Here is a 23732-nt window from a genome sequence, read left to right on the forward strand (position 1 = left end):
GCCTACACTGAACAGGTAAAGACAAGCTTCAGTTTACTGACTCTACAGCAAACTGTCACTCCAGCCAGCGGTAATTCACTGTCTGGGTTTGTACTGTTTCTCTGTGTCAGTGATGAGTCTCTCTGCTGAGTGCTCTGCAGTGCATGGGAAGCATTTTCACAGACACCAGCCACCGGATAGAAAACAGACTGAATTCACTAGAGAAACTAAAGATTATTCTGTGTTACAGTTTAATGCTTTAAATAATGGCAATGTATTGGATTCACTGATTGCAATGTATGATTCCATTCACTCCTCATTACCACTGCATCAAAAGCACACGTTTCCTTTTATATGGTTGTCATGGCCCTCCTGATGCATTCATTTACTTCTAAATATGCCCCCCCCCCCCCCGCCCCCCTCTCTCTCTCCAGACCTTTCATGTATATTACACTGCAGGCTGTGAGTTTCCCCTTTGGTTTAAACCCTTCTACTGACAGATCCAAGCCTATTATTTCCCTGGCCCAGTGATGAGCATGACCAGCTGCCTTGGAGACAACGAGGTTTGGTTTCTCTTGAGGCCCCATCAATTATTTACCTCCAGGCAGGTGCATCTCTCACGCTCACAGGAAAAAAGTCATTTCCTGAGCAGTGGCAATGTTCTTCTTGGAAACATGGGTGAAGGGAACAGGTCATAGAATGGAAAAGTCTTTTCTTTCCAAGTATGAATCTTGTTCACGTTCCAGAACTATGTTATGCTAATGAAAAAAAAACATAGATTTCATCTGATCTTGTATGAATATGAATGTTTAACGTTGACACAGCAATAAAAAGTCTGTATTGTGATACTTTTCTTGTGCTTGTGCCAGAGTTGACTGAACGGAGTTGGGGCTAAAGGCGTTCTGTATGGAATAGACGATGCAAACTTTCTTCCTCACCGGCACTCTGTCTTCTTTCATTTCTATTCTTTTATGTATTTAACGTAGGCCTACAATTGTCATAAAACTAATGATTGTTATTATCTAGATATTTCAAAAAAGAAGACGGTGATTAAACGGGGAATGTCCGTATAAACAGACCTCATAGCAAAGTCAAAATACGGTCACTAACCCAGATGAGCACACGAAAAGCTGCCTCGGAGAAAGGGATGGCATCAACCCATTTTGTCCTTTCATATTACAAAGTAAATAGTCATTACTTTATATCCTCCCATTGGTCACAGTCGATAGAAATAATAAACCAGCTTTTAAAAATTAATAGGATTAACAGACTTCAGACTTCCCTCCTGAAATATTTATCGTGCAAGCAACAGTATCCCATTTCCACTCGAGCTTCGCCCTACACAAGCCATCTGCTGTTACTCTTTCATCCTATGAATAAAGCCACAAAGTAGACGCCCGTCAACTCTAATTACATTTGGTAAATTGTGTTTAAGTATATCTTAATGGAGTGAGAAAGAAATTTTTCGTTAAGGCAACCGTTATTAACGTGAAAAAAGTTGTTTGACTACCCAGATATGCGAGCCAAATGAACTCCGCTGCGAAAGCGCAGCTGCCCACCGCTGGAACACTTAAACTGGTAGCCGAGCTCTCCGTTCATCAGTCTTAACCAATCAGAAGGAACCTCTCATCTCAGACTTGCACCAAGATGCGGATTCACCAATCATCAGCGTAATCGAAGTGCACCGCGATGAGCTCCGCCATTTTGTTGGAATATAAGAAAAGTCAGCCAAGCACCGAAGTTTGTGACCAGAGTGTAGTTCCTCATTGTGCAATGGACGGGTGAGTTTTGGAAAAAAGTGTGTGCATGTAAGAGGGTAGCAAAAGTATTTGCTCTAAACACTTGAGTGCATCTCCTATCTGCTTTTAATTGTCATCTTCAGGAAAAACATTTTCTTTTGATTAGTCTGTGTTAATTTAGTTTGTAAATGTGAGTTGGTTGGGGGTTGCGATGGAAACAAACAGCCAGGGCACTGATGCTGGGGGTTTAATCGGAGAAAATGTTAACTATATTTGTCAGTTCCATCAGTATTTTGGACAAGCCTTTTACCGTCTAATCTTACTTCAGATCTGCTTACAGTGTTGTCTTTTACGTTTAAAATCTGCGGAATATCGCAGCAAAGCAATCAACTTTCTTTAACTTCTTTCAGTAAGAGAGTTGATGTAAGAGGGTAGCGGCTAGCCAGCTGTGGCTAACATCAGTTTTTGTGGCTAATTGCTAACTACCTGTGGAAAGGCATCATCGCGGATATCCAGTGTGCAGTGTACAGATAGCTAATATATGCGGCTAATTGCAACTTGATATTAACACTTCTTTCTCCTCATACAGCCGCCTAGAGACTGAATTGTATCCTATGGGATCCAGTTACGCAGAGTTAGAGTAAGTCAACTTACATTATAACTCATATCGTCTACGTAATTACAAGCTATAGATTTGGTAATGTTTTAAAAGTATGGTCTAAATACATGTTTGTTTCTCCCGAAACATACTTTTGGGGTGAGTTTGAAATGCCAGATCAGCACGGAAACTGCGTAGACATTCGGCCGTAATATTAATTAGATTTGAGAAACAGAGAGAGTGTGGGAAAACCAGGGAGGTAAAGTTGTCTCTCCATCTTTCCAGGCGGTGTCAGTTATCTAAATCTATCCTTTCGCTATTGTCATCAGAATTGACGTATTGTAATCGTGCAAGACATAATACTGTGACCGCCTGCTTTCTCTCCGCATCTGTTCCGTCTCAGCTGTAAACATCATGGAACTACAGTCCAGTCATGTTTTAAATAATGCAGGATTCCCATGCCCGTGCAAACTACTCCTGTCCCACCCCCCTTTTTTTCTGCACGTGGTACGATCTAGAGCTGGGAATTTTTTTTGGGAGGGGAGGGGGGGGGGGTGTTTCGTTAGAGGATCCAGTGACAAACAGGATATGGGGTTACAGTTTCAGTGGGAGAGTGCTCCGAAATGCCACTCATATTTCCTGCTCTGAGGAGGCTATGGGAATGACCCAAAATCTGTCCAGTTTACATAACTGCAGCCTTCATTCATTTTAATATCTCACACGAAAACTGTTCGTATGGTCCAATCTGTCCTACAAAACATGTCATTAAACTATAAAGAATATAATTGACCCGTGGAAGCGCTGAACTTCTAGAATGCTCCTCTGCAAATGTTTCAGCTCAGAGTCATGCCTCTCCACTTGATTTGTCTGAAACGGCTGAAGCTGATCAGAGGGTCAGGGTTTCAGTGCTGGCACTTTAGCTCATCTGGACTTTTTTTTGATCGGGTCAGATTTCTCTTCAATTCTGCCATCTGACTTTTCCTTATCCTCCTTTACAGTGTTGTCCATGATATTCCAGTCGGAACAAAGGTAAGCCTCGCCGTCACCCTCCTGCCTGGTCCTCATCCGTCTCTCCTTTAACCTGCTTGCTCCTCCTGTGGAGTGGCTCCTCCTGGGTCTCTGAGGAGCGAGGTCTCTGTGACCCTGGAGATCTGCATTATGTGGTCAGGCCTGTGTGTGTCTTTGGCAAGGCAGTGGCTTTCTCTGTTGCCTCAGAGTTCTGAATTTGGTCGGCTCAGGGTGCACTGACTGATTCAGCGTCATTGCTTACTTTTTTGACACTGAAGTAAGTGTGTGTGTGTGTGTGTGCGTGCAGAGGCAAAGCTAGCGGTGGGCTAACTTAAGTCCAGGGCTAAACTCTTAACTGTCTGAAAGAGCCTATTCAGTTTCAGTCTCATTCATCTGTAGCCAAGGGCATCAAGTTTCCATAGTGATGGCATAACAATTACTGCTACCATGGTAACAGACCCCTTGAAGGTGTGAACTGGTTGCCCCCCCCACCCCCATCTCCTTATCTCTCTCTGCTCTGTGTCTTTCTCTCTCTCTCTCACTGCTCCCTGTACACCATGGTAATCCTGCAAACCTGCTAACCTGCTCAGTCCTCTGTTGTTCTGTTGGTGATGGTATAGAGTGTTGTGTTGGTGTAGAACATTCTGTGGGTGTAGTTGTGTTGTTGTAGAGCATTCTGTGGGTGTAGTTGTGTTGGTGTAGAACATTCTGTGGGTGTAGTTGTGTTGGTGTAGAGCATTCTGTGGGTGTAGTTGTGTTGGTGTAGAACATTCTGTGGGTGTAGTTGTGTTGGTGTAGAGCATTCTGTGGGTGTAGTTGTGTTGGTGTAGAACATTCTGTGGGTGTAGTTGTGTTGGTGTGGAGCATTCTGTGGGTGTAGTTGTGTTGGTGTAGAGTGTTGTTTGTAGGCTTGCAGCAGTGTACCGGGTTCATGATATACCATAGTATGAAAATTGATGGTTGTGATACCATGTACATTTGCTCATTGCCGGTACTGAAAATAAATGCAACTGAACAGAGAATCCCACCTGCGCGTGGGCAACTCTTTTCCTCTTCGACTGCCTGTGAGACTCAGCACGTGGCACCACACGCACACACGCGGCAGAGCTTTTAGAGTACTGGTCCAGATTGCCTGGGTCATGTAGAGTACTGGTCCAGATTGCCTGGGTCATGTAGAGTACTGGTCCAGGTTGCCTGGGTCATGTAGAGTACTGGTCCAGGTTGCCTGGGTCATGTAGAGTACTGGTCCAGGTTGCCTGGGTCGTGTATAGCTCTTTTCCACTAGGACGGTGCTGGTGCCGGTGCCGGTGCGGAGCCAGTGCTGCCTTGGTGCCTTTTGAGAACCGGCCCTCATTTCCACAGGTTTGGGAACCGAACGCTACATAGCGAAAGTTTGGGTTATTTCCGTGGGGAAAAAATAATGTCGGACAGAACGCATCTGCTTGCTCTTTATAAATTTACTTTTACGCTAGGCTTCCACACAGCGAAACACCTCACGAATTTTGTCCCAGAACTTTTCGCTCTGGGGGCAAAATTCATGAAAATAATAAGTCGCCTAGCTCAAAAGTTAAAACGAGTGTTTAAATGAAGGTCTGCATGAAGTGGTTTAATTGCACCAGCCAGAGCCGAGAGAGAGAGAGAGTGTCTTTTTCTACCACTCTGGGTCCGACTACATTCATGTAACATGTAAACAACAGCCCGTATTGATGTACACACAAATTGTTACTCATGCATCTTTTAATCATATACATATTTTCATGCTACAAATATCCTTTAGCCTACCGCTACTTGGTCAGACGTTTTTTGTTACTCCCGCCTCTCTAAAGAACGTCACGTATCAAACGCTGAACTGATTGGTTCTCGCGTGGTTTTTATTTGCATAGCCTCTGACGTCAGTGGTTCCAGCTTTTGGGACCAGCAATTCTGTGGTGCCGTGCCGGTGCCAGTTTTCGGCTCCGGCACCAGTATTTTGTCAGTGGAAAAGCACAGCCCCGGTGCTCGATCAGGCACCGGCACCGGCACCGCGGCAGTGGAAAAGGGGTAGTAGAGTACTGGTCGAGGTTGCCTGGGTCATGTCACACACTCCATGTGTCCTTTTGTCTTTTTTTTTCTGTCTCTCTGGCTGCTGTACTGGTGGAGAATGGAAGGCTGCATTGTTTGGTCTCTGTGATCTCTCTATGGGACTGATGGATGGTCTGTCTGTTTTCTGTAACTGTAGATGTTTGGCAGCCTGTGTGTTACTGTTTCCACAGTCACAGTCCAGAGTTCAGAATGAATGGTTGAATGGTTGAGTAGAATTGGTCGTATAGATGTGGAGTTGAATGGTTGAGTAGAATTGGTCGTATAGATGTGGAGTTGAATGGTTGAGTAGAATTGGTCGTATAGATGTGGAGTTGAATGGTTGAGTAGAATTGGTTGTAGAGATGTGGAGTTGAAAAGAATTGGTCGTATTGATGTGGAGTTGAATGGTTGAGTAGAATTGGTCATATAGATGTGGAGTTGAATAGTTGAGTAGAATTGGTCATATAGATGTGGAGTTGAATGGTTGAGTAGAATTGGTCGTATAGATGTGGAGTTGAATGGTTGAGTAGAATTGGTCATATAGATGTGGAGTTGAAAAGAATTGGTCGTATAGATGTGGAGTTGAATGGTTGAGTAGAATTGGTCGTATAGATGTGGAGTTGAATGGTTGAGTAGAATTGGTCGTATAGATGTGGAGTTGAATGGTTGAGTAGAATTGGTCGTATAGATGTGGAGTTGAATGGTTGAGTAGAATTGGTCGTATAGATGTGGAGTTGAATGGTTGAGTAGAATTGGTCGTATAGATGTGGAGTTGAATGGTTGAGTAGAATTGGTCGTATAGATGTGGAGTTGAATGGTTGAGTAGAATTGGTCATATAGATGTGGAGTTGAATGGTTGAGTAGAATTGGTTGTAGAGATGTGGAGTTGAAAAGAATTGGTCGTATTGATGTGGAGTTGAATGGTTGAGTAGAATTGGTCATATAGATGTGGAGTTGAATGGTTGAGTAGAATTGGTCATATAGATGTGGGGTTGAGTAGAATTGGTTGTATAGATGTGGAGTTGAATGGTTGAGTAGAATTGGTCGTATAGATGGAGTTGAACGTAAATGTCTGTGATTGCACACACACTGTGAACAGTGAATTTGTCCTCTGCATTTAACCCATCCAACACACCAGTAGTGAACACACACACACTAGGGCCTTGCCCAGGGGCACACAGCCATGGATGTCGGGAATCGAACCGGCAACTCTTCAGTCACGTGCCTGGTTCTCTAACCTCTAGACCACAGCTGTCCCAAGAATAGGTGGATGTGGAGTTAAATGGTGGAGTCCAGGATGTCAGTCCACTGGTTTGTGGTTGACTGTTGGCATGCAGGGCTGTATATTTAAGTGTAGAGGGAAGTAGATATTTATGATCGGTCACTGTCTGTTAACCCTTTTTTTCCCCCGTCTGTTCAGAGAGGATCAGACGAACTTTTCTCCTGTGTCACAAACGGACCCTATATCATGACCAGCCCTGCAGGTCAGTGTCTCTCCTCCTCTCTCCTCCTTTCTGTCTCCTCTGCTCTGTGGCCCATCACTATAATCATGTGTTCCTCCCCAGCCAATGGCAACGACAGTAAGAAGTTCAAAGGTGACATCAGAAGTCCTGGCATTCCGTCACGTGTAATCCACTTGCGTAAGCTTCCCAGTGATATCACAGAGGCAGAGGTCATTTCATTAGGCCTGCCCTTTGGAAAGGTCACCAACCTTCTCATGTTAAAGGGCAAGAACCAGGTACAGGACCACAGCGGCTCTCTCTGCCTCTGTCACTGAGTTACAATGACACTATAAATATGACTGAATGGTTCTGTCTCACTCTCTGAGCTAAAGTGTGCGTGTGCGTGTGTGTGTGCCTGTCTGTGTCTATATCCAGGCATTTGTGGAGATGAATACAGAAGAAGCAGCTCAGACGATGGTCAGTTATTACTCATCTGTGACTCCAGTTATCAGAAACCATCCGATCTTCATGCAGTTTTCCAACCATAAAGAGCTTAAGACAGACAATTCACCCAACCAAGTGGTATGTTAACACATATAACCCTCTAAAATGTCACCAATGTAATGTGCTTCAGTTTTGGATGAGGCATGTGTCTCTGTGTGTCTGTCTCTCTCTGGTTGTCTATGTGAGAGTGTGTGAGTGTGTCTGTCTCTCTCTGGTTGTCTGTTTGAGAGAGTGTGAGTGTGTCTGCCTCTCTCTGGTTGTCTATGTGAGAGTGTGTGAGTGTGTCTGTCTCTCTCTGGTTATCTGTGTGAGAGAGTGTGTGAGTATGTCTGTCTCTGTGGTTGTCTTTGTGTGAGAGTGTGACTGTGTCTGTCTCTCTCTGGTTATCTGTGTGAGTGTGTCTGTCTCTCTCTGGTTGTCTATGTGAGAGAGTGTGAGTGTGTCTGTCTCTCTCTGGTTGTCTATGTGTGAGAGAGTGTGAGTGTGTCTGTCTCTGTGGTTGTCTGTGTGTGAGAGAGTGTGTTTGTGTGGGTCTGTCTCTCTGGTTGTCTGTGTGAGAGAGTGTGTGAGTGTGTCTGTCTCTCTGGTTGTCTGTGTGAGAGAGTGTGTGAGTGTGTCTGTCTCTCTGGTTGTCTGTGTGAGAGAGTGTGTGAGTGTGTCTGTCTCTCTGGTTGTCTTTGTGTGAGAGAGTGTGTTTGTGTGGGTCTGTCTCTCTGGTTGTCTGTGTGAGAGAGTGTGTGAGTGGGTCTGTCTCTCTGGTTGTCTGTGTGAGAGAGTGTGTGAGTGGGTCTGTCTCTCTTGTTGTCTGTGTGTGAGAGAGTGTGTTTGTGTGGGTCTGTCTCTCTGGTTGTCTTTGTGTGAGAGAGTGTGTGAGTGTGTCTGTCTCTCTGGTTGTCTTTGTGTGAGAGAGTGTGTGAGTGTGTCTGTGTCTCTGGTTGTCTTTGTGTGAGAGAGTGTGTGAGTGTGTCTGTCTCTCTGGTTGTCTTTGTGTGAGAGAGTGTGTGAGTGTGTCTGTCTGTGTGAGAGAGTGTGTTTTTGTGGGTCTGTCTCTCTGGTTGTCTGTGTGTGAGACAGTGTGTTTGTGTGTGTCTGTCTCTCTGGTTGTCTTTGTGTGAGAGAGTGTGTGAGTGTGTCTGTCTCTCTGGTTGTCTTTGTGTGAGAGAGTGTGTGAGAGTGTCTGTCTCTCTGGTTGTCTTTGTGTAAGAGAGTGTGTGAGTGTGTCTGTCTCTCTGGTTGTCTTTGTGAGAGAGTGTGTTTGTGTGTCTGTCTCTCTGGTTGTCTGTGTGTGAGACAGTGTGTTTGTGTGGGTCTGTCTCTCTGGTTGTCTGTGTGTGAGACAGTGTGTTTGTGTGGGTCTGTCTCTCTGGTTGTCTTTGTGTGAGAGAGTGTGTGAGTGTGTCTGTCTCTCTGGTTGTCTTTGTGTGAGAGAGTGTGTGAGTGGGTCTGTCTCTCTGGTTGTCTTTGTGTGAGAGAGTGTGTGAGTGGGTCTGTCTCTCTGGTTGTCTTCGTGTGAGACAGTGTGTGAGTGTGTCTGTCTCTCTTGTTGTCTTTGTGTGAGAGAGTGTGTTTGTGTGTCTGTCTCTCTGGTTGTCTGTGTGAGAGAGTGTGTGAGTGTGTCTGTGTCTCTGGTTGTCTGTGTGTGAGAGAGTGTGTTTGTGTGGGTCTGTCTCTCTGGTTGTCTGTGTGAGAGAGTGTGTTTGTGTGTCTGTCTCTCTGGTTGTCTGTGTGTGAGAGAGTGTGTTTGTGTGGGTCTGTCTCTCTGGTTGTCTTTGTGTGAGAGAGTGTGTTTGTGTGGGTCTGTCTCTCTGGTTGTCTTTGTGTGAGAGAGTGTGTGAGTGGGTCTGTCTCTCTGGTTGTCTTTGTGTGAGAGAGTGTGTGAGTGGGTCTGTCTCTCTGGTTGTCTTCGTGTGAGACAGTGTGTTTGTGTGGGTCTGTCTCTCTGGTTGTCTTTGTGTGAGAGAGTGTGTTTGTGTGGGTCTGTCTCTCTGGTTGTCTTTGTGGGAGAGAGTGTGTGAGTGTGTCTGTCTCTCTGGTTGTCTTTGTGTGAGAGAGTGTGTGAGTGGGTCTGTCTCTCTGGTTGTCTTCGTGTGAGACAGTGTGTTTGTGTGGGTCTGTCTCTCTGGTTGTCTTCGTGTGAGACAGTGTGTTTGTGTGGGTCTGTCTCTCTGGTTGTCTTTGTGTGAGAGAGTGTGTTTGTGTGTGTCTGTGGAGGAGTGTGTTAAGTACCAGTTTACCCCCCCTCTCCCCAGCGGGCCCAGGCAGCCCTACAGGCTGTAAACGCTGTGCAGACAGGGGCTGTGTCTCTCGGCGGAGGGGACCCTGTGGGGATGACTGGCCCTAGTCCAGTTCTCAGGGTTATAGTGGAGAACCTGTTCTACCCTGTTACTCTGGATGTCCTGCACCAGGTACCCCCATCCACTCACAGCCAAACATCTGGGCAAACAGAAATTAGTTCAGACATGCTCCCTCTCTCTCACACACACACACACACACACAAACACACGCACGGACACACAGACACACACGGACACACAGACATATACACACACATACACCCACACACACACACACACGAACACACACACACACCCACACACACACACACACGAACACACACACACACACACACACACACACACACACACAGCAGCCTGTGGTCCCAAACGTGTTCCTTTGCGACTTTGCTGGTTTGGCTGTGATGGGCCAGGCTGGTTGTGTTATTTGTTCAAAAAAAAGATTAGTCATGTTTGCTCAAACTGATCTCCTGCAGATCTTCTCCAAGTTTGGAACGGTGCTCAAAGTCATTACCTTCACTAAGAATAACCAGTTTCAGGCTCTGGTCCAGTATGCCGATGCCCTGACAGCCCAGCACGCTAAACTGGTGAGTGGCGTCATCTACATTTGACCCTGTGTTGTCCAGTAAACTGGATTTTCCCCTTGATTATATGCCAGTTTTCCCCTCTATGTGAAGCTATCAAAAATGAAGCCTGTCTTTCCCAACACAGATTGGCTGTCTCTGCTCTGCTTAATGATAGCCCTTCTCTCTTTCTCTCTCAGGTGCTGGACGGTCAGAATATCTATAATGCCTGCTGTACACTGCGCATTCATTTCTCAAAGCTGACCAGCCTTAATGTCAAATACAACAATGATAAAAGTCGAGATTACACGCGCCCAGACCTCCCCACGGGGGACAGCCCGCCCACCCTCGAACACCCCACTGTGGCCGCTGCGTTTGGTAAGACCTCGCGCTGCCACCCCCCACCAGAGTGCACCTGATGTTTTTAATTCTGTGTGCTTACTCCTTTTCTCTCTCCCTCCTTTATACATGGCTCCTGTCTGTCTGTCCGTGGGGTGTGTCTGTCTGTCTGTCTGTTTATGGTGTATGTGTCTACCTGTCTGTCTGATTATGGTGTGTGTGTGTGTCTGTGTCTGCCTTTGGTTTGTGTGTGTGTGTGTATATGTGTGTCTGTCTGTCTGTTTATGGTGTGTGTGTGTGTTTGTGTGTGTCAGCTACTCCAGGTATAATCCCTGCTGGTCCATATGCTGGGGCTCACACCTTTCCCCCTACGTTCACCATCCACCAGGCCACAGGTAACCACACACGCACACACACACACACTCACTCACACTGATACACACACACTCACACACACTGATACATACACACACCTACACGGCTTCACGGTGGTGGTAAAGTGTCCTGTCTCTCTGTCAGGGTTGGCAGTGCCCACTATGTCTGGCACATTGGCATCGCTGACGATCCCCGGTGCTGCGGCGGCTGCTGCAGGGCGACTGGCATTTCCCCCTCTGACCAGCACCCACTCCATCATGCTGGTCAGCAACCTTAACCCAGAGGTTAGCAACACACATCACACGACACGTCTCACACACACACGACACATCACAAACAACACATTGCACACACGCTTACACACCGCACACACATCACACACGCATGTACGCACCCACACATATTTATACAGATAGGGCTGGGTACCGAACTTTGATAACTTTATGGCACCGATCGAATTGCTTAGATACTACTGAGTATCGAAAAATGCCTTGCATTTGGTACCAAATTTCGCTACCTAAGGAGTAAATCTCACCAGCGTCAGTGTGCCAATAAGCATGCAGCGTGCTTGTACCAAGATCTAATAATGCGGGTGTTTGGCTGTCTAACATGGCATTACACGAACACATCGTAGAGGCATGCAGGAAAAACACTACGTTACGCCCAGAGACGGGTCTCGTGTGTGTGTGTGGTTGTATTTGAGAGGCTTGACTACAGTGTGTGTCGCATAATAGGTGTAAAAATGTCTAAGGGTGTGTTTGCACACAGCGTCTGTTTATGAAGATAAACGCTGCCCAGAGCATTTTTTCAGGCAGAAGGAAACGTTGGCACTGTTTGTTCCAAAAAGCAGTTTAGAGCGTCTTTTGTTGCCATAAGAACAACAGCTAACAGGCTAGTTTTGCTAACGAAAAGTAGTAAATACAAACACTTACCAGACACTCCCAGGATCTGTCCAGTTTGGCTCCAAACAGCCTCTTTATGGTGAATGTTATGATACAGTTTGACTGTCATGTCGTACAGTTCACTGTGCTCAGAAACAAGCACTATTAACTTGCTACCCTCTCTATTTTTGTTATGGGAAACAACAGGTCTCACTATTCCACTTGTGATTGGCCAGCTGGCAAAAAAGTGCTTGATGTAGGGCGCTTCGTACTCTAATATTTTCTGTCGGGGGGGGCAGTGGTTCAGGAGGTACAGCAGTTGTCTGGTAATCTCAAGGTTCCCAGTTTGATTCTGGCTTATATACATTTAATTAATTTATATTATGTTAACAGACAACTTGAAGGTGTGGTAAATAGGTTTATATTTATATTTTATGTTATGAAACTGCTTTGAGTTTGTAAAAATGCCAAGGAGCTGAAAAGTAAAACTAAAGATTTGTACTGTAATGTGTAATGTAATTTTCTGTTTTGTTAAAATGGATTTTATAAAGTTGATCTTGAAAAAAGTATCATTCAGTAACCGGTATCGAAATCAAGGTATCGGCACTGGTACCGGTATCGAATATTTTTGAACAATACCCAGCCCTATATACACATAGACATACGCAAACAATACACACACTCATTCACAGATATACATCACACACACACACATTCACTCTCACCCTTATAACACACTCATATGCACAGATAAATACATATTATTGCAGGCACACACTCTCACTCTTCCTCTCTCTCTCTTACTCTGCTCTCATCTCTGAATAAGCTGTTGTAATGTGAGTGTCAGAGACTGTCATACTGCTCTGTCTAATCAGAGCTGCAGATACAACTCGGCCAGGTCATCACACAGTGACAGGTCACGTTCATTTCATTATGTGTCTTTTTACACTAGCTTTTTACTGTTCCGATTAACTGTTTAACTTTAGCTGCAGACGGGCCCTCAGTATTTTATCACTATTGTCAAAAATAAAACACCTCCACTCACAAACGCATGTGAGAGACGACAGCCGTCACTGCACATCCAAACGGTTCTGATGTGGGGTTTTTTCTTTTAACTGGGCAGTGTTTTCTTTGAACCTTGTACAAAAATAGTTTTACATATAACAGTTACATTTAACTAACAAATACTTTTGAAACGAACTTATCTAATTTTTGCTCAGTCTGGCACAGCGGACTGTCTGAGAGTGGGGTTAGTGTGTTGGTGATAAACACTGATTCAGTTGTGTGCACAGCCACTGGACTGCAGTGTGTCTGTAGTAACAGTGATCCCACACTGATGCTGAGTTCTGATGATCTGATTGGTTCTGATGAACAGCTCTGATGATCTGATTGATGATCTGTCTAACGCTAAGATGACGCTACATATTTCTGGGTGTGTACTGACCTTTAACTTCATTTTCTGTTTTGTTTTGTTTTTGTTTTTTTACGTTCCCTCTCTCCCTTCCCCCATCTTTCTCTCTATCTGTCCATGTCTCTCTCTCTCTCTCTCTCTCTCTCTTTCTCTATCTGTCCATCTCTCTCTCTATCTGTCCATCTTTCTCTCTATCTGTCCATGTCTCTCTCTCTCTATCTGTCTGTCTCTCTCTCTCTGTCCATCTCTCTCTCTCTATCTGTCTCTCTCTCTATCTGTCTGTCTCTCTCTCGCTCTCTCTACCTTTCCACTCCCTCCATCTCTGTCATTTACCTGCACGCAACAAATTCCTCCCATTGATATATGGTATAAATTTGCACTAATCAAAACACACACACTGATACACACACATTCACACTGATACACGCACACACACACACACACTGAACTCACTTTTTAAAACTCTCATCTCCCACTCACCTGTCCCTCCCCTCTGTGGTCTCTCTCCTCCCCATTCATTAACCAACCATCCAACCCATGGTTTCTTCATGTGGAACTGCCTGGCTGTGGAAATGCTCATCTGTCCCTGTCCCCCTCTGCCTGGCCTCAATGCCCTTACTCTGCTGTCCTCTAAAGAGAGTCACACCCCAATGCCTCTTTATTCTTTTCGGTATGTTGTCAGAATCTTCTTTTGTTTTGAACGGTTTGTCCTCTAAAGCCGAGTGCTTCTCTTGTTTTCCTCAGTTTTGTGTGTTAATTTGAGGACAAAAAGCTACAGCATTCTTCTCATCACCTCCTCTCTAGTTATTTTATATCTGTACTGATGATGCCCTCATTCCTGACGCCCTCTCTAGTTATTTTATATCTGTACTGATGACGCCCTCTCTAGTTATTTTATATCTGTACGGATGATGCCCTCTCTAGTTATTTTATATCTGTACGGATGATGCCCTCTCTAGTTATTTTATATCTGTACGGATGACGCCCTCTCTAGTTATTTTATATCTGTACGGATGATGCCCTCTCTAGTTATTTTATATCTGTACTGATGACGCCCTCTCTAGTTATTTTATATCTGTACGGATGATGCCCTCTCTAGTCCTGTGCTGTCTGTGCTGTAGTGGTGTGTAGTTGGTCTTTGTGCTGGAGGCTGCAGTGCATGGACTGACTGAGAAATCCGGAGGAGTAGTCATGTGGAGATGCTGTCACGTTTTGTCCTTTTAAAACTTAATTTTGTTTTGTTTTTTTGTTGAAAAAAAAAGGTGCTTTTCTAAAAATGTGCATGTTTGAATTTGAGTTGAATTCTTTTCGCATGACTTTGAGAAAATGTTTAATTTTCTTTTGGTTAATAGTCCTACCTCCTGTTTTTGTCCCACTATCATTTTAGTCCTCCAACACTTCAACACAAAATTCCCCTGAAAAAAACCAAAACAACAAAAAAAAACACCACCCCTCACCTTTATCAGACAGACAGATAAACACTGCTTCCATACATACATGGTACACCCCCTCCCTGTGTTCTGATCTCTCTCACTCTGTCAGATGCACATTCACCTTTTTACATTGTGACTGACAGGTTTACACCCAGCCAGTTAATCAGGCATAAACACAGCTTTGACTCAGAGCTAGTGCCTCTATAGGACAGTGACAGAGTGAGTTTGCACCAACAGGCCTCGTGGTGGGGGGGGTGCATGCCTGTGAAGATGTGGATGATTAAATATGACCATTGCTCCACCTGCCTCTCTCTCTCTCTGTTTATCCCACCCTCTAGGCGTGTACGGTGATGTCTTGAGGGTAAAGATCATGTTTAATAAGAAGGAGAATGCCCTTGTTCAGATGTCTGACAGCACTCAGGCTCAGCTGGGTAAAGTATCTCTGCTCAACAGTTTGAAATCACACTATCAGTCTGCATCAATGTGTTAAAGTTGTGGCTGAAGGTCTGTGAATAAACACACACATGCAGTGGCGTTTGTGTTACGTTAGCAGTGGCGTTTGTGTTATGTTAGCAGTGGCGTTTGTGTAATGTTAGCAGTGGCGTTTGTGTAACGTTAGCAGTGGCGTTTGTGTAACGTTAGCAGTGGCGTTTGTGTTACGTTAGCAGTGGCGTTTGTGTAATGTTTGCAGTGGCGTTTGTGTAATGTTAGCAGTGGCGTTTGTGTAACGTTAGCAGTGGCGTTTGTGTTACGTTAGCAGTGGCGTTTGTGTTACGTTAGCAGTGGCGTTTGTGTTACGTTTGCAGTGGCGTTTGTGTTACGTTTGCAGTGGCGTTTGTGTTACGTTTGCAGTGGCGTTTGTGTTATGTTAGCAGTGGCGTTTGTGTTACGTTAGCAGTGGCGTTTGTGTTGTGACTGCAGATCTTTGAGTGAACACACATAAGCAGTGGCGTTTGTGTTACGTTAGCAGTGGCGTTTGTGTTACGTTAGCAGTTGCGTTTGTGTTATGTTAGCAGTGGCGTTTGTGTTACGTTTGCAGTGGTGGTTGTGTTACGTTAGCAGTGGCGTTTGTGTTACGTTTGCAGTGGCGTTTGTGTTACGTTAGCAGTGGCGTTTGTGTTACGTTAGCAGTGGCGTTTGTGTTACGTTAGCAGTGGCGTTTGTGTTGTGACTGCAGATCTTTGAGTGAACACACATAAGCAGTGGCGTTTGTGTTACGTTAGCAGTGGCGTTTGTGTAACGTTAGCAGTGGCGTTTGTGTTACGTTAGCAGTGGCGTTTGTGTTACGTTTGCAGTGGCGTTTGTGTTACGTTTGCAGTGGCGTTTGTGTTACGTTTGCAGTGGCGTTTGTGTTACGTTTGCAGTGGCGTTTGTGTTACGTTAGCAGTGGTGGTTGTGTTACGTTAGCAGTGGCGTTTGTGTTACGTTTGCAGTGGTGTTTGTGTTACGTTAGCAGTGGCGTTTGTGTTACGTTTGCAGTGGCGTTTGTGTTACGTTAGCAGTGGTGTTTGTGTTACGTTTGCAGTGGTGGTTGTGTTACGTTAGCAGTGGCGTTTGTGTTACGTTTGCAGTGGTGGTTGTGTTACGTTAGCAGTGGCGTTTGTGTTGTGACTGCAGATCTTTGAGTGAACACACATAAGCAGTGGCGTTTGTGTTATGTTAGCAGTGGCGTTTGTGTAACGTTAGCAGTGGTGTTTGTGTTACGTTAGCAGTGGTGTTTGTGTTACGTTAGCAGTGGTGTTTGTGTTACGTTTGCAGTGGCGTTTGTGTTACGTTAGCAGTGGCGTTTGTGTTACGTTAGCAGTGGCGTTTGTGTTACGTTTGCAGTGGTGGTTGTGTTACGTTAGCAGTGGCGTTTGTGTTACGTTTGCAGTGGTGGTTGTGTTACGTTAGCAGTGGCGTTTGTGTTACGTTAGCAGTGGCGTTTGTGTTACGTTAGCAGTGGTGGTTGTGTTACGTTAGCAGTGGCGTTTGTGTTACGTTTGCAGTGGTGGTTGTGTTACGTTAGCAGTGGCGTTTGTGTTACGTTTGCAGTGGTGGTTGTGTTACGTTAGCAGTGGCGTTTGTGTTACGTTTGCAGTGGTGGTTGTGTTACGTTAGCAGTGGCGTTTGTGTTACGTTAGCAGTGGCGTTTGTGTTACGTTTGCAGTGGTGTTTGTGTTACGTTAGCAGTGGCGTTTGTGTTACGTTAGCAGTGGCGTTTGTGTTACGTTAGCAGTGGTGTTTGTGTTACGTTTGCAGTGGTGTTTGTGTTACGTTAGCAGTGGCGGTTGTGTTACGTTAGCAGTGGCGTTTGTGTTACGTTAGCAGTGGCGTTTGTGTTACGTTAGCAGTGGCGGTTGTGTTACGTTTGCAGTGGCGTTTGTGTTACGTTTGCAGTGGCGTTTGTGTTACGTTTGCAGTGGCGTTTGTGTTACGTTAGCAGTGGCGTTTGTGTTACGTTTGCAGTGGCGTTTGTGTAATGTTAGCAGTGGTGTTTGTGTTACGTTAGCAGTGGCGGTTGTGTTACGTTTGCAGTGGCGTTTGTGTTACGTTAGCAGTGGCGTTTGTGTTACGTTAGCAGTGGCGTTTGTGTTGTGACTGCAGATCTTTGAGTGAACACACATAAGCAGTGGCGTTTGTGTAACGTTAGCAGTGGTGTTTGTGTTACGTTAGCAGTGGCGTTTGTGTTACGTTAGCAGTGGTGGTTGTGTTACGTTAGCAGTGGCGTTTGTGTTACGTTTGCAGTGGTGTTTGTGTTATGTTTGCAGTGGTGGTTGTGTTACGTTAGCAGTGGTGTTTGTGTTACGTTTGCAGTGGCGTTTGTGTTACGTTAGCAGTGGTGGTTGTGTTACGTTAGCAGTGGCGTTTGTGTTACGTTTGCAGTGGTGTTTGTGTTATGTTTGCAGTGGTGGTTGTGTTACGTTAGCAGTGGTGTTTGTGTTATGTTTGCAGTGGTGGTTGTGTTACGTTAGCAGTGGCGTTTGTGTTACGTTAGCAGTGGCGTTTGTGTTGTGACTGCAGATCTTTGAGTGAACACACATAAGCAGTGGCGTTTGTGTAACGTTAGCAGTGGCGTTTGTGTTGTGACTGCAGATCTTTGAGTGAACACACATAAGCAGTGGCGTTTGTGTAACGTTAGCAGTGGCGTTTGTGTGGAACTGTCTCTCTGCAGCCATGAGCCATCTGAACGGTCAGAAACTCTATGGGAGACCGTTACGCATCACACTGTCTAAACACACCAGCGTCCAGCTCCCGCGGGAGGGTCATGAGGACCAGGGTTTGACCAAGGACTACAGCAACTCCCCTCTGCACCGCTTCAAAAAACCCGGATCCAAAAACTACCAGAACATCTTCCCCCCGTCATCTACGCTGCACCTGTCCAACATCCCGTCAGTAACCCCTCCGACGCCACACCCCAGCCTCTCTCCTGTCTGTGCTCTGTAATGTCATTTCTGCTCCTGAGTGCTCCCTAGTCCTTCATCCAAACTTTTCTTTTACTGTATTTGCCTCATCACAGGCCTTCAGTAGTGGAGGAAGATCTGAGGATGCTGTTTACTAGCTCTGGTGCTGTCGTCAGGGGCTTCAAATTCTTCCAGTAAGTTCTAGAAACTCATAATCTGTTGTTTGTCCAGCGTTATTCCTTAGGTCAGAAATTTTAATCTGATGTAGTTGACTTTTTGGAAATATGATAAAATGCCTTGATTTGATGTGGTCGACTTGTAGGAAAGATCATAAAATGGCTCTGATTCAGATGTGCTTGACTTATAGGAAAGATCATAAAATGGCTCTGATTCAGATGTGCTTGACTTATAGGAAAGATCATAAAATGGCTCTGATTCAGATGGGCTCTGTGGAGGAGGCCATTGAATCACTCATCGAGTTCCACAACCACGACCTGGGAGAAAACCACCATCTCCGAGTCTCCTTCTCCAAATCGACCATCTGAGAGGAGGTGTTCTCTCTGAGTCAAACACACTTCAGGCATTCCTATAGTGCATTCATGTCACATCTGATTTATTATGTGGTATTTTTAACGCCTGTCTGTATTCTTTCTTTTTTCCTGTATGAATCTGTTGACTCTCAGAGGCTCTGGTGTATGTAGCAGTACTGTGTGCAGTTTAGGATATTTACCACTAGAGGGAGTTTGTACCATGTTGTACAGCCTGTCTGCCCTCCAGTCGTGCCTTAATCAGAACGTACTACAAACTCATTCCATTGACTGCAGTCAGCGCTCTTCACTGTCTTTATATCTTCAAACCTGTAATGCTAGTTTATTCTCCTTAATTCGCCAGAGCGGATCATGTATACTGTATGTTTAGATATAGACTGTTTACATTCCGTGTTATTTTATTATTTTATGCAATCATTTGTGTACAAGTTTAATATTATTTTGAGTGTGAAGTCTGTAATTTGTGTAAAGTTGGCCAGTAGCTGTCAGAATGTGTTTACTGCAGTTCACCTTCTCCTGTCTCATAATTAGACTGTCACAGTGAGTGACAGTCCCAGGGCTCCAGGTTGGTTTCTGTTCTGTGGTAAACAGTGTCTGTCAGTGAGCTGCTTTTTTTTACAGTATGTTCTGTACATCTGAAAACCAAAGGTTAGTAGTAGTATAAGAAAAGCTACTCACTACTGCCTCCTGTTGGTGTAGAAAAAGTAAAACGTGAAAGTCGGACGTGTTAAAGGTTTTGTAGTACACATTCCTGTCCCTGGTTTTCCTTCACAACGCGATGAGGAGTGTGTATTTGTTGGCAGGAAATGGTTTTGTTTGGGAACAGTTGGAATTTGTGTTGTATTCAGAGAAACTCTTAAAGTGTTTTACATGGTATCTTACTGTTTTTTATGTTAGAAATGACCCCTCACCTACCTGGTTAAAGTGTTATTTTTCCTAAGTGTAAGGACATGCATTAATCAGCCCTCTCTTCAATGATAATTTAAGAATCATTAAAGTCCCCTTGACTATGCAAATTTCACACAACATGTAAACATCCTCAGTTGGAAACTTTGCAATAAGGAATAGAGTGTTTTTCCTCTTCTAAAAGGTCAGAGAGAAAAACATGCATATGCTGTTTTTGTACCACTGAAAAGCAATACTTGCTTTTTCATATGGGCAAAACAAGTGTATATTTTGATTGTAACGGTGGACCTCTGAATGGAAATGGTAAAGTGGGTTATTTTTAAACATGTTTTTGTGTATGTGTGTGTTCTTTTCCCTTCAGTAAATATCTGCTCATTCCTATTCAAGCGTTGGCCTGACCTGGTTATTTACTTAAATAGCATCTCTGCACTAAACAGTGCTCGTTCCTGAAGTGCTTTTACGACTTGATATATTTGTACGTAGAGCTGGACAGGGAAATTTGATGATTGTATATGACGTCATATTCAGTCAATCCAGGAAGGTGACAAGAGATAGCCCTGCTGGATTCACTCACATAGTGACAGTTATTAAAGAAATTATATTAAAGCAATCAATCAACACTTTAAAATTTAAATACATTCTGAAGTCCACGTTTAATTACATTTTAATTATAAATATCGTGCGCGGCTATGGCTGCTGCGTAGAGCTGACAGGGAACGGAGATTCTGGTCTGGCTGGCGCCAGGTAGCCCGTGTCGTGTACGCTTTTATCGTTGTAGGTTAGCTAACAGAAACGTGGTTTATTACACCTCTGTTTCATGGGTTCTCCCTAAACTTACAAAATCACTTGAGATGGTTGTACTTATTTATTACATTTTCCCGGGCCTCGGAAAGAATTTTATTACGATTTTGTTTCCTTTAGGACAGAATTTACAGAAGCACAAAGTGTTGTCGTCACTAACCAGGAACTGCATCCTATTTCGAGCCGTCTGAACCCGAATTTCGAGTCAGAAACGATTTTGCGTCGATCTCAAAGCCTAGCATTTCTTTCCTTAATTTAGTTACATTGTCCGGAGCCCTGGACAATGATTTTACGTTTACTTGTTCTACCAGTTTTAGTTCTTTGGACTCAAATACTCGCTGAAGATGAAAACCCCGTCCGCGAGACTAAACGCGACACGGGCTCCGCTACCGCAAACATCACTGCCACCTTTAAACCCTCATCAAGCAATATGACCGCGAACAACACCGTCGGGTATAACCATAATCTCGGCGTGAACCCGTCCATGATCCAGAGGGCCCTGTTTGTTCTTATCGGGATCACAATCATCGGAGTCCTTTACTTCCTCATTAGAGCAGTGCGGTGAGTACAAGAATGTACCAATTTATCCCATGCCAAACTTGTCAGAACTACGCATACATGAACTGTCTGATTTTGTTGGTTCTACACGACTCTGAAATGACTGCGAACATTCACTGTAACTTTGTCAAGCTAAGTTTACATTCATATTTTCATTTAGTCTAAAGAAATCAACGGTTCAGAGGAAGAAGTACGGACTGCTGTCTAATTCAGACGACACGATGGAGATGGCGCCTCTCGAGAGCGATGAGGAGGAGGACATGACTGTTTACGAGGCCAGAAGTTTGACGAGGTGACACGGTTCGGTTTCATTGTCATCATTCGACAAACACGGCTACAGAGAGCAACTCTTCAGGAAAAGCTTTTTACACCTCTAACTCCCTCTCTGTCGCTCTCTCTCTCTCTTACACACACACACACACACAAACACACATAAGCATGGCAGTTCCTCTGTATCAAGGTTTATTTCTGCACTGTTTACCTTAATCAACTTCACCAGTCACTACGGTTTACCTTAATCAACTTCACCAGTCACTACGGTTTACCTTAGTCAACTTCACCAGTCGCTACTGTTTACCTTAATCAACTTTACTAGTCACTACTGTTTACCTTAATCAACTTCACCAGTCACTACTGTTTACCTTAATCAACTTCACCAGTCACTACTGTTTACCTTAATCAACTTTACTAGTCACTACTGTTTACCTTAATCAACTTTAGTAGTCACGACTGTTTACCTTAATCAATTTCACCAGTCACTACTGTTTACCTTTACCTTAATCAACTTTACTAGTCACTACTGTTTACCTTAATCAACTTCACCAGTCACTACTGTTTTACCTTAATCAACTTCACCAGTCACTACTGTTTACCTTAATCAACTTTACTAGTCACTACTGTTTACCTTAATCAACTTCACCAGTCTCTACTGTTTACCTTAATCAACTTCACCAGTCACTACTGTTTACCTTAGTCAACTTCACCAGTCACTACTGTTTACCTTAGTCAACTTCACCAGTCAGTACTGTTTTACCTTAATCAACTTCACCAGTCACTACTGTTTACCTTAATCAACTTTACTAGTCACTACTGTTTACCTTAATCAACTTCACCAGTCACTACTGTTTACCTTAATCAACTTCACCAGTCACTACTGTTTACCTTAATCAACTTTACTAGTCACTACTGTTTACCTTAATCAACTTCACCAGTCACTACTGTTTACCTTAATCAACTTCACCAGTCACTACTGTTTACCTTAATCAACTTCACCAGTCACTACTGTTTTACCTTAATCAACTTCACCAGTCACTACTGTTTACCTTAATCAACTTTACCAGTCACTACTGTTTACCTTAATCAACTTCACCAGTCACTACTGTTTACCTTAATCAACTTCACCAGTCACTACTGTTTACCTTAATCAACTTTACTAGTCACTACTGTTTACCTTAATCAACTTCACCAGTCACTACTGTTTACCTTAATCAACTTCACCAGTCACTACTGTTTACCTTAATCAACTTTACTAGTCACTACTGTTTACCTTAATCAACTTCACCAGTCACTACTGTTTACCTTAATCAACTTCACCAGTCACTACTGTTTACCTTAGTCAACTTCACCAGTCACTACTGTTTTACCTTAATCAACTTCACCAGTCACTACTGTTTACCTTAATCAACTTTACCAGTCACTACTGTTTACCTTAATCAACTTCACCAGTCACTAATGAATCTCTGCATGTCTTTTTTTCTAGATGAGTCCTGACTTTCTGGAGGAACCCTGGTCATTGAATGACGACATGCCTATATCTTGTGTCTCGACGCTGGTCAGCTTTTCTTTTTTTTTTTTTTAATTTATTTTGGGTTTTTTTTACTTTTTCATTCCAAACAAGCAGGAGAACTCCTGTAATTTGTCAGCAATAAATTGTAGTTGTGTATGTGTGTGTGGTTGGACAGGCGTGTGGTGTGTGTGTGTGGGGGGGGGGGGGGGGGGTGTTATAAATTCTGGGACCAAATGGATCTTTTAATAAAGGTCTTTGTTTTCTGTGTTATGGGTGGGAAGTGGGAAGCAGAGACATCCAGACCAGCGTGTGGCGCCGTTTCTCCTGCCAAAGCAGTTCAGACTGAACTTTTTCCAACTTTTCCTTTCATTATTGTAGTTTTTAAAAAAAGCCTTGTAACTTTATGTATGAACTGTTTATTGATCAGACAAACTGCATATAAATGATTCCCATTCCTTCTGATGTTTCAAAAGTGTTTCCCATCAAAACCAATGAAAACGCTGCCTGTTCTTCATTCGCTGTTTTACCTGGTTATTTTCATAAAGGTGGAATGCTTTTCTGCCTCAATCTGATATAAGTGTGTAAGTCTAGTCTGTGTAAGTGCTAATAACCTTCAGTGAGTTTGCAGAGAGGCACTGTGTGTGTTTGGGAATGAACCATGGATGCATTACCTTATTACAGTTGTGGTATTACCACTGTCTCCTAAACATGTCAGCCCTGTTAAAAAGAGATGAGGTGCACCGGGGTCTTAGACACGGCTCTGACAGTGGTTCTTACCGAGGGTCCAAATTGCAGCTCCCACTTTGAGTTGAATGAAATTATATTTTAGATGTGACTGTCTGTCAGGTCCGGAGTGAGGAATCCGGTACATTCTGCTGTGTGGTGTGTGTGAATGAGTGTGTGTGTGACGGGTCAGAGAGAAAAGTCAGTAAATCATTAAAAGCTTTCCTCACATGTCATCATTGCCTGTTAGAGAATCCAAAAGAAACTGTCTCAGAGTATAGGGTTAGGGTCAGGGTCAGGGTCAGGGTCAGGGTTAGTAACGGACCCTGTGCTGTGAGGTCATTTTATGATTTTTGTCTGCTGCTTTTACAGTATCAGTGGCAAAAAGAGACACACACCC

General features: G+C 44.1%; 2 protein-coding genes across 5 annotated transcripts; both read left to right on the forward strand.

The window, feature by feature from the left end:
- Positions 1-1716: 1716 nt before the first annotated feature.
- On the forward strand, positions 1717-19755 carry ptbp1b (polypyrimidine tract binding protein 1b). Of its 4 annotated transcripts, XM_030784438.1 has the most exons (16): positions 1717-1760; positions 2308-2358; positions 3315-3345; positions 6806-6869; positions 6951-7123; positions 7263-7409; positions 9581-9736; positions 10102-10212; positions 10389-10566; positions 10842-10922; positions 11047-11186; positions 13831-13864; positions 14966-15058; positions 17782-17998; positions 18127-18204; positions 18423-19755. In XM_030784438.1, the coding sequence occupies exons 1-16, from the start codon at positions 1753-1755 to the stop codon at positions 18553-18555; spliced, it is 1695 nt and encodes a 564-aa protein (XP_030640298.1). In that variant the 5' UTR covers positions 1717-1752; the 3' UTR covers positions 18556-19755. The 4 variants fall into 4 exon arrangements, with proteins under 4 accessions (XP_030640298.1, XP_030640295.1, XP_030640296.1 ...); XM_030784435.1 differs by lacking the exon at positions 2308-2358 and having other exon boundaries at positions 1753-1760; XM_030784436.1 differs by lacking the exon at positions 2308-2358 and having other exon boundaries at positions 1753-1760; positions 10851-10922.
- A 673-nt stretch (positions 19756-20428) lies between these two features.
- On the forward strand, positions 20429-22798 carry fam174c (family with sequence similarity 174 member C). Its single transcript, XM_030784217.1, has 3 exons — positions 20429-20826; positions 20984-21115; positions 22583-22798. Exons 1-3 carry the CDS (start codon positions 20549-20551, stop codon positions 22584-22586), a joined length of 414 nt encoding a protein of 137 aa, XP_030640077.1. The 5' UTR covers positions 20429-20548; the 3' UTR covers positions 22587-22798.
- Positions 22799-23732: the final 934 nt, after the last annotated feature.

This window comes from Chanos chanos, chromosome 9 (assembly GCF_902362185.1).
Source record: "Chanos chanos chromosome 9, fChaCha1.1, whole genome shotgun sequence".
In the NCBI taxonomy this organism is placed as follows: domain Eukaryota; kingdom Metazoa; phylum Chordata; class Actinopteri; order Gonorynchiformes; family Chanidae; genus Chanos; species Chanos chanos.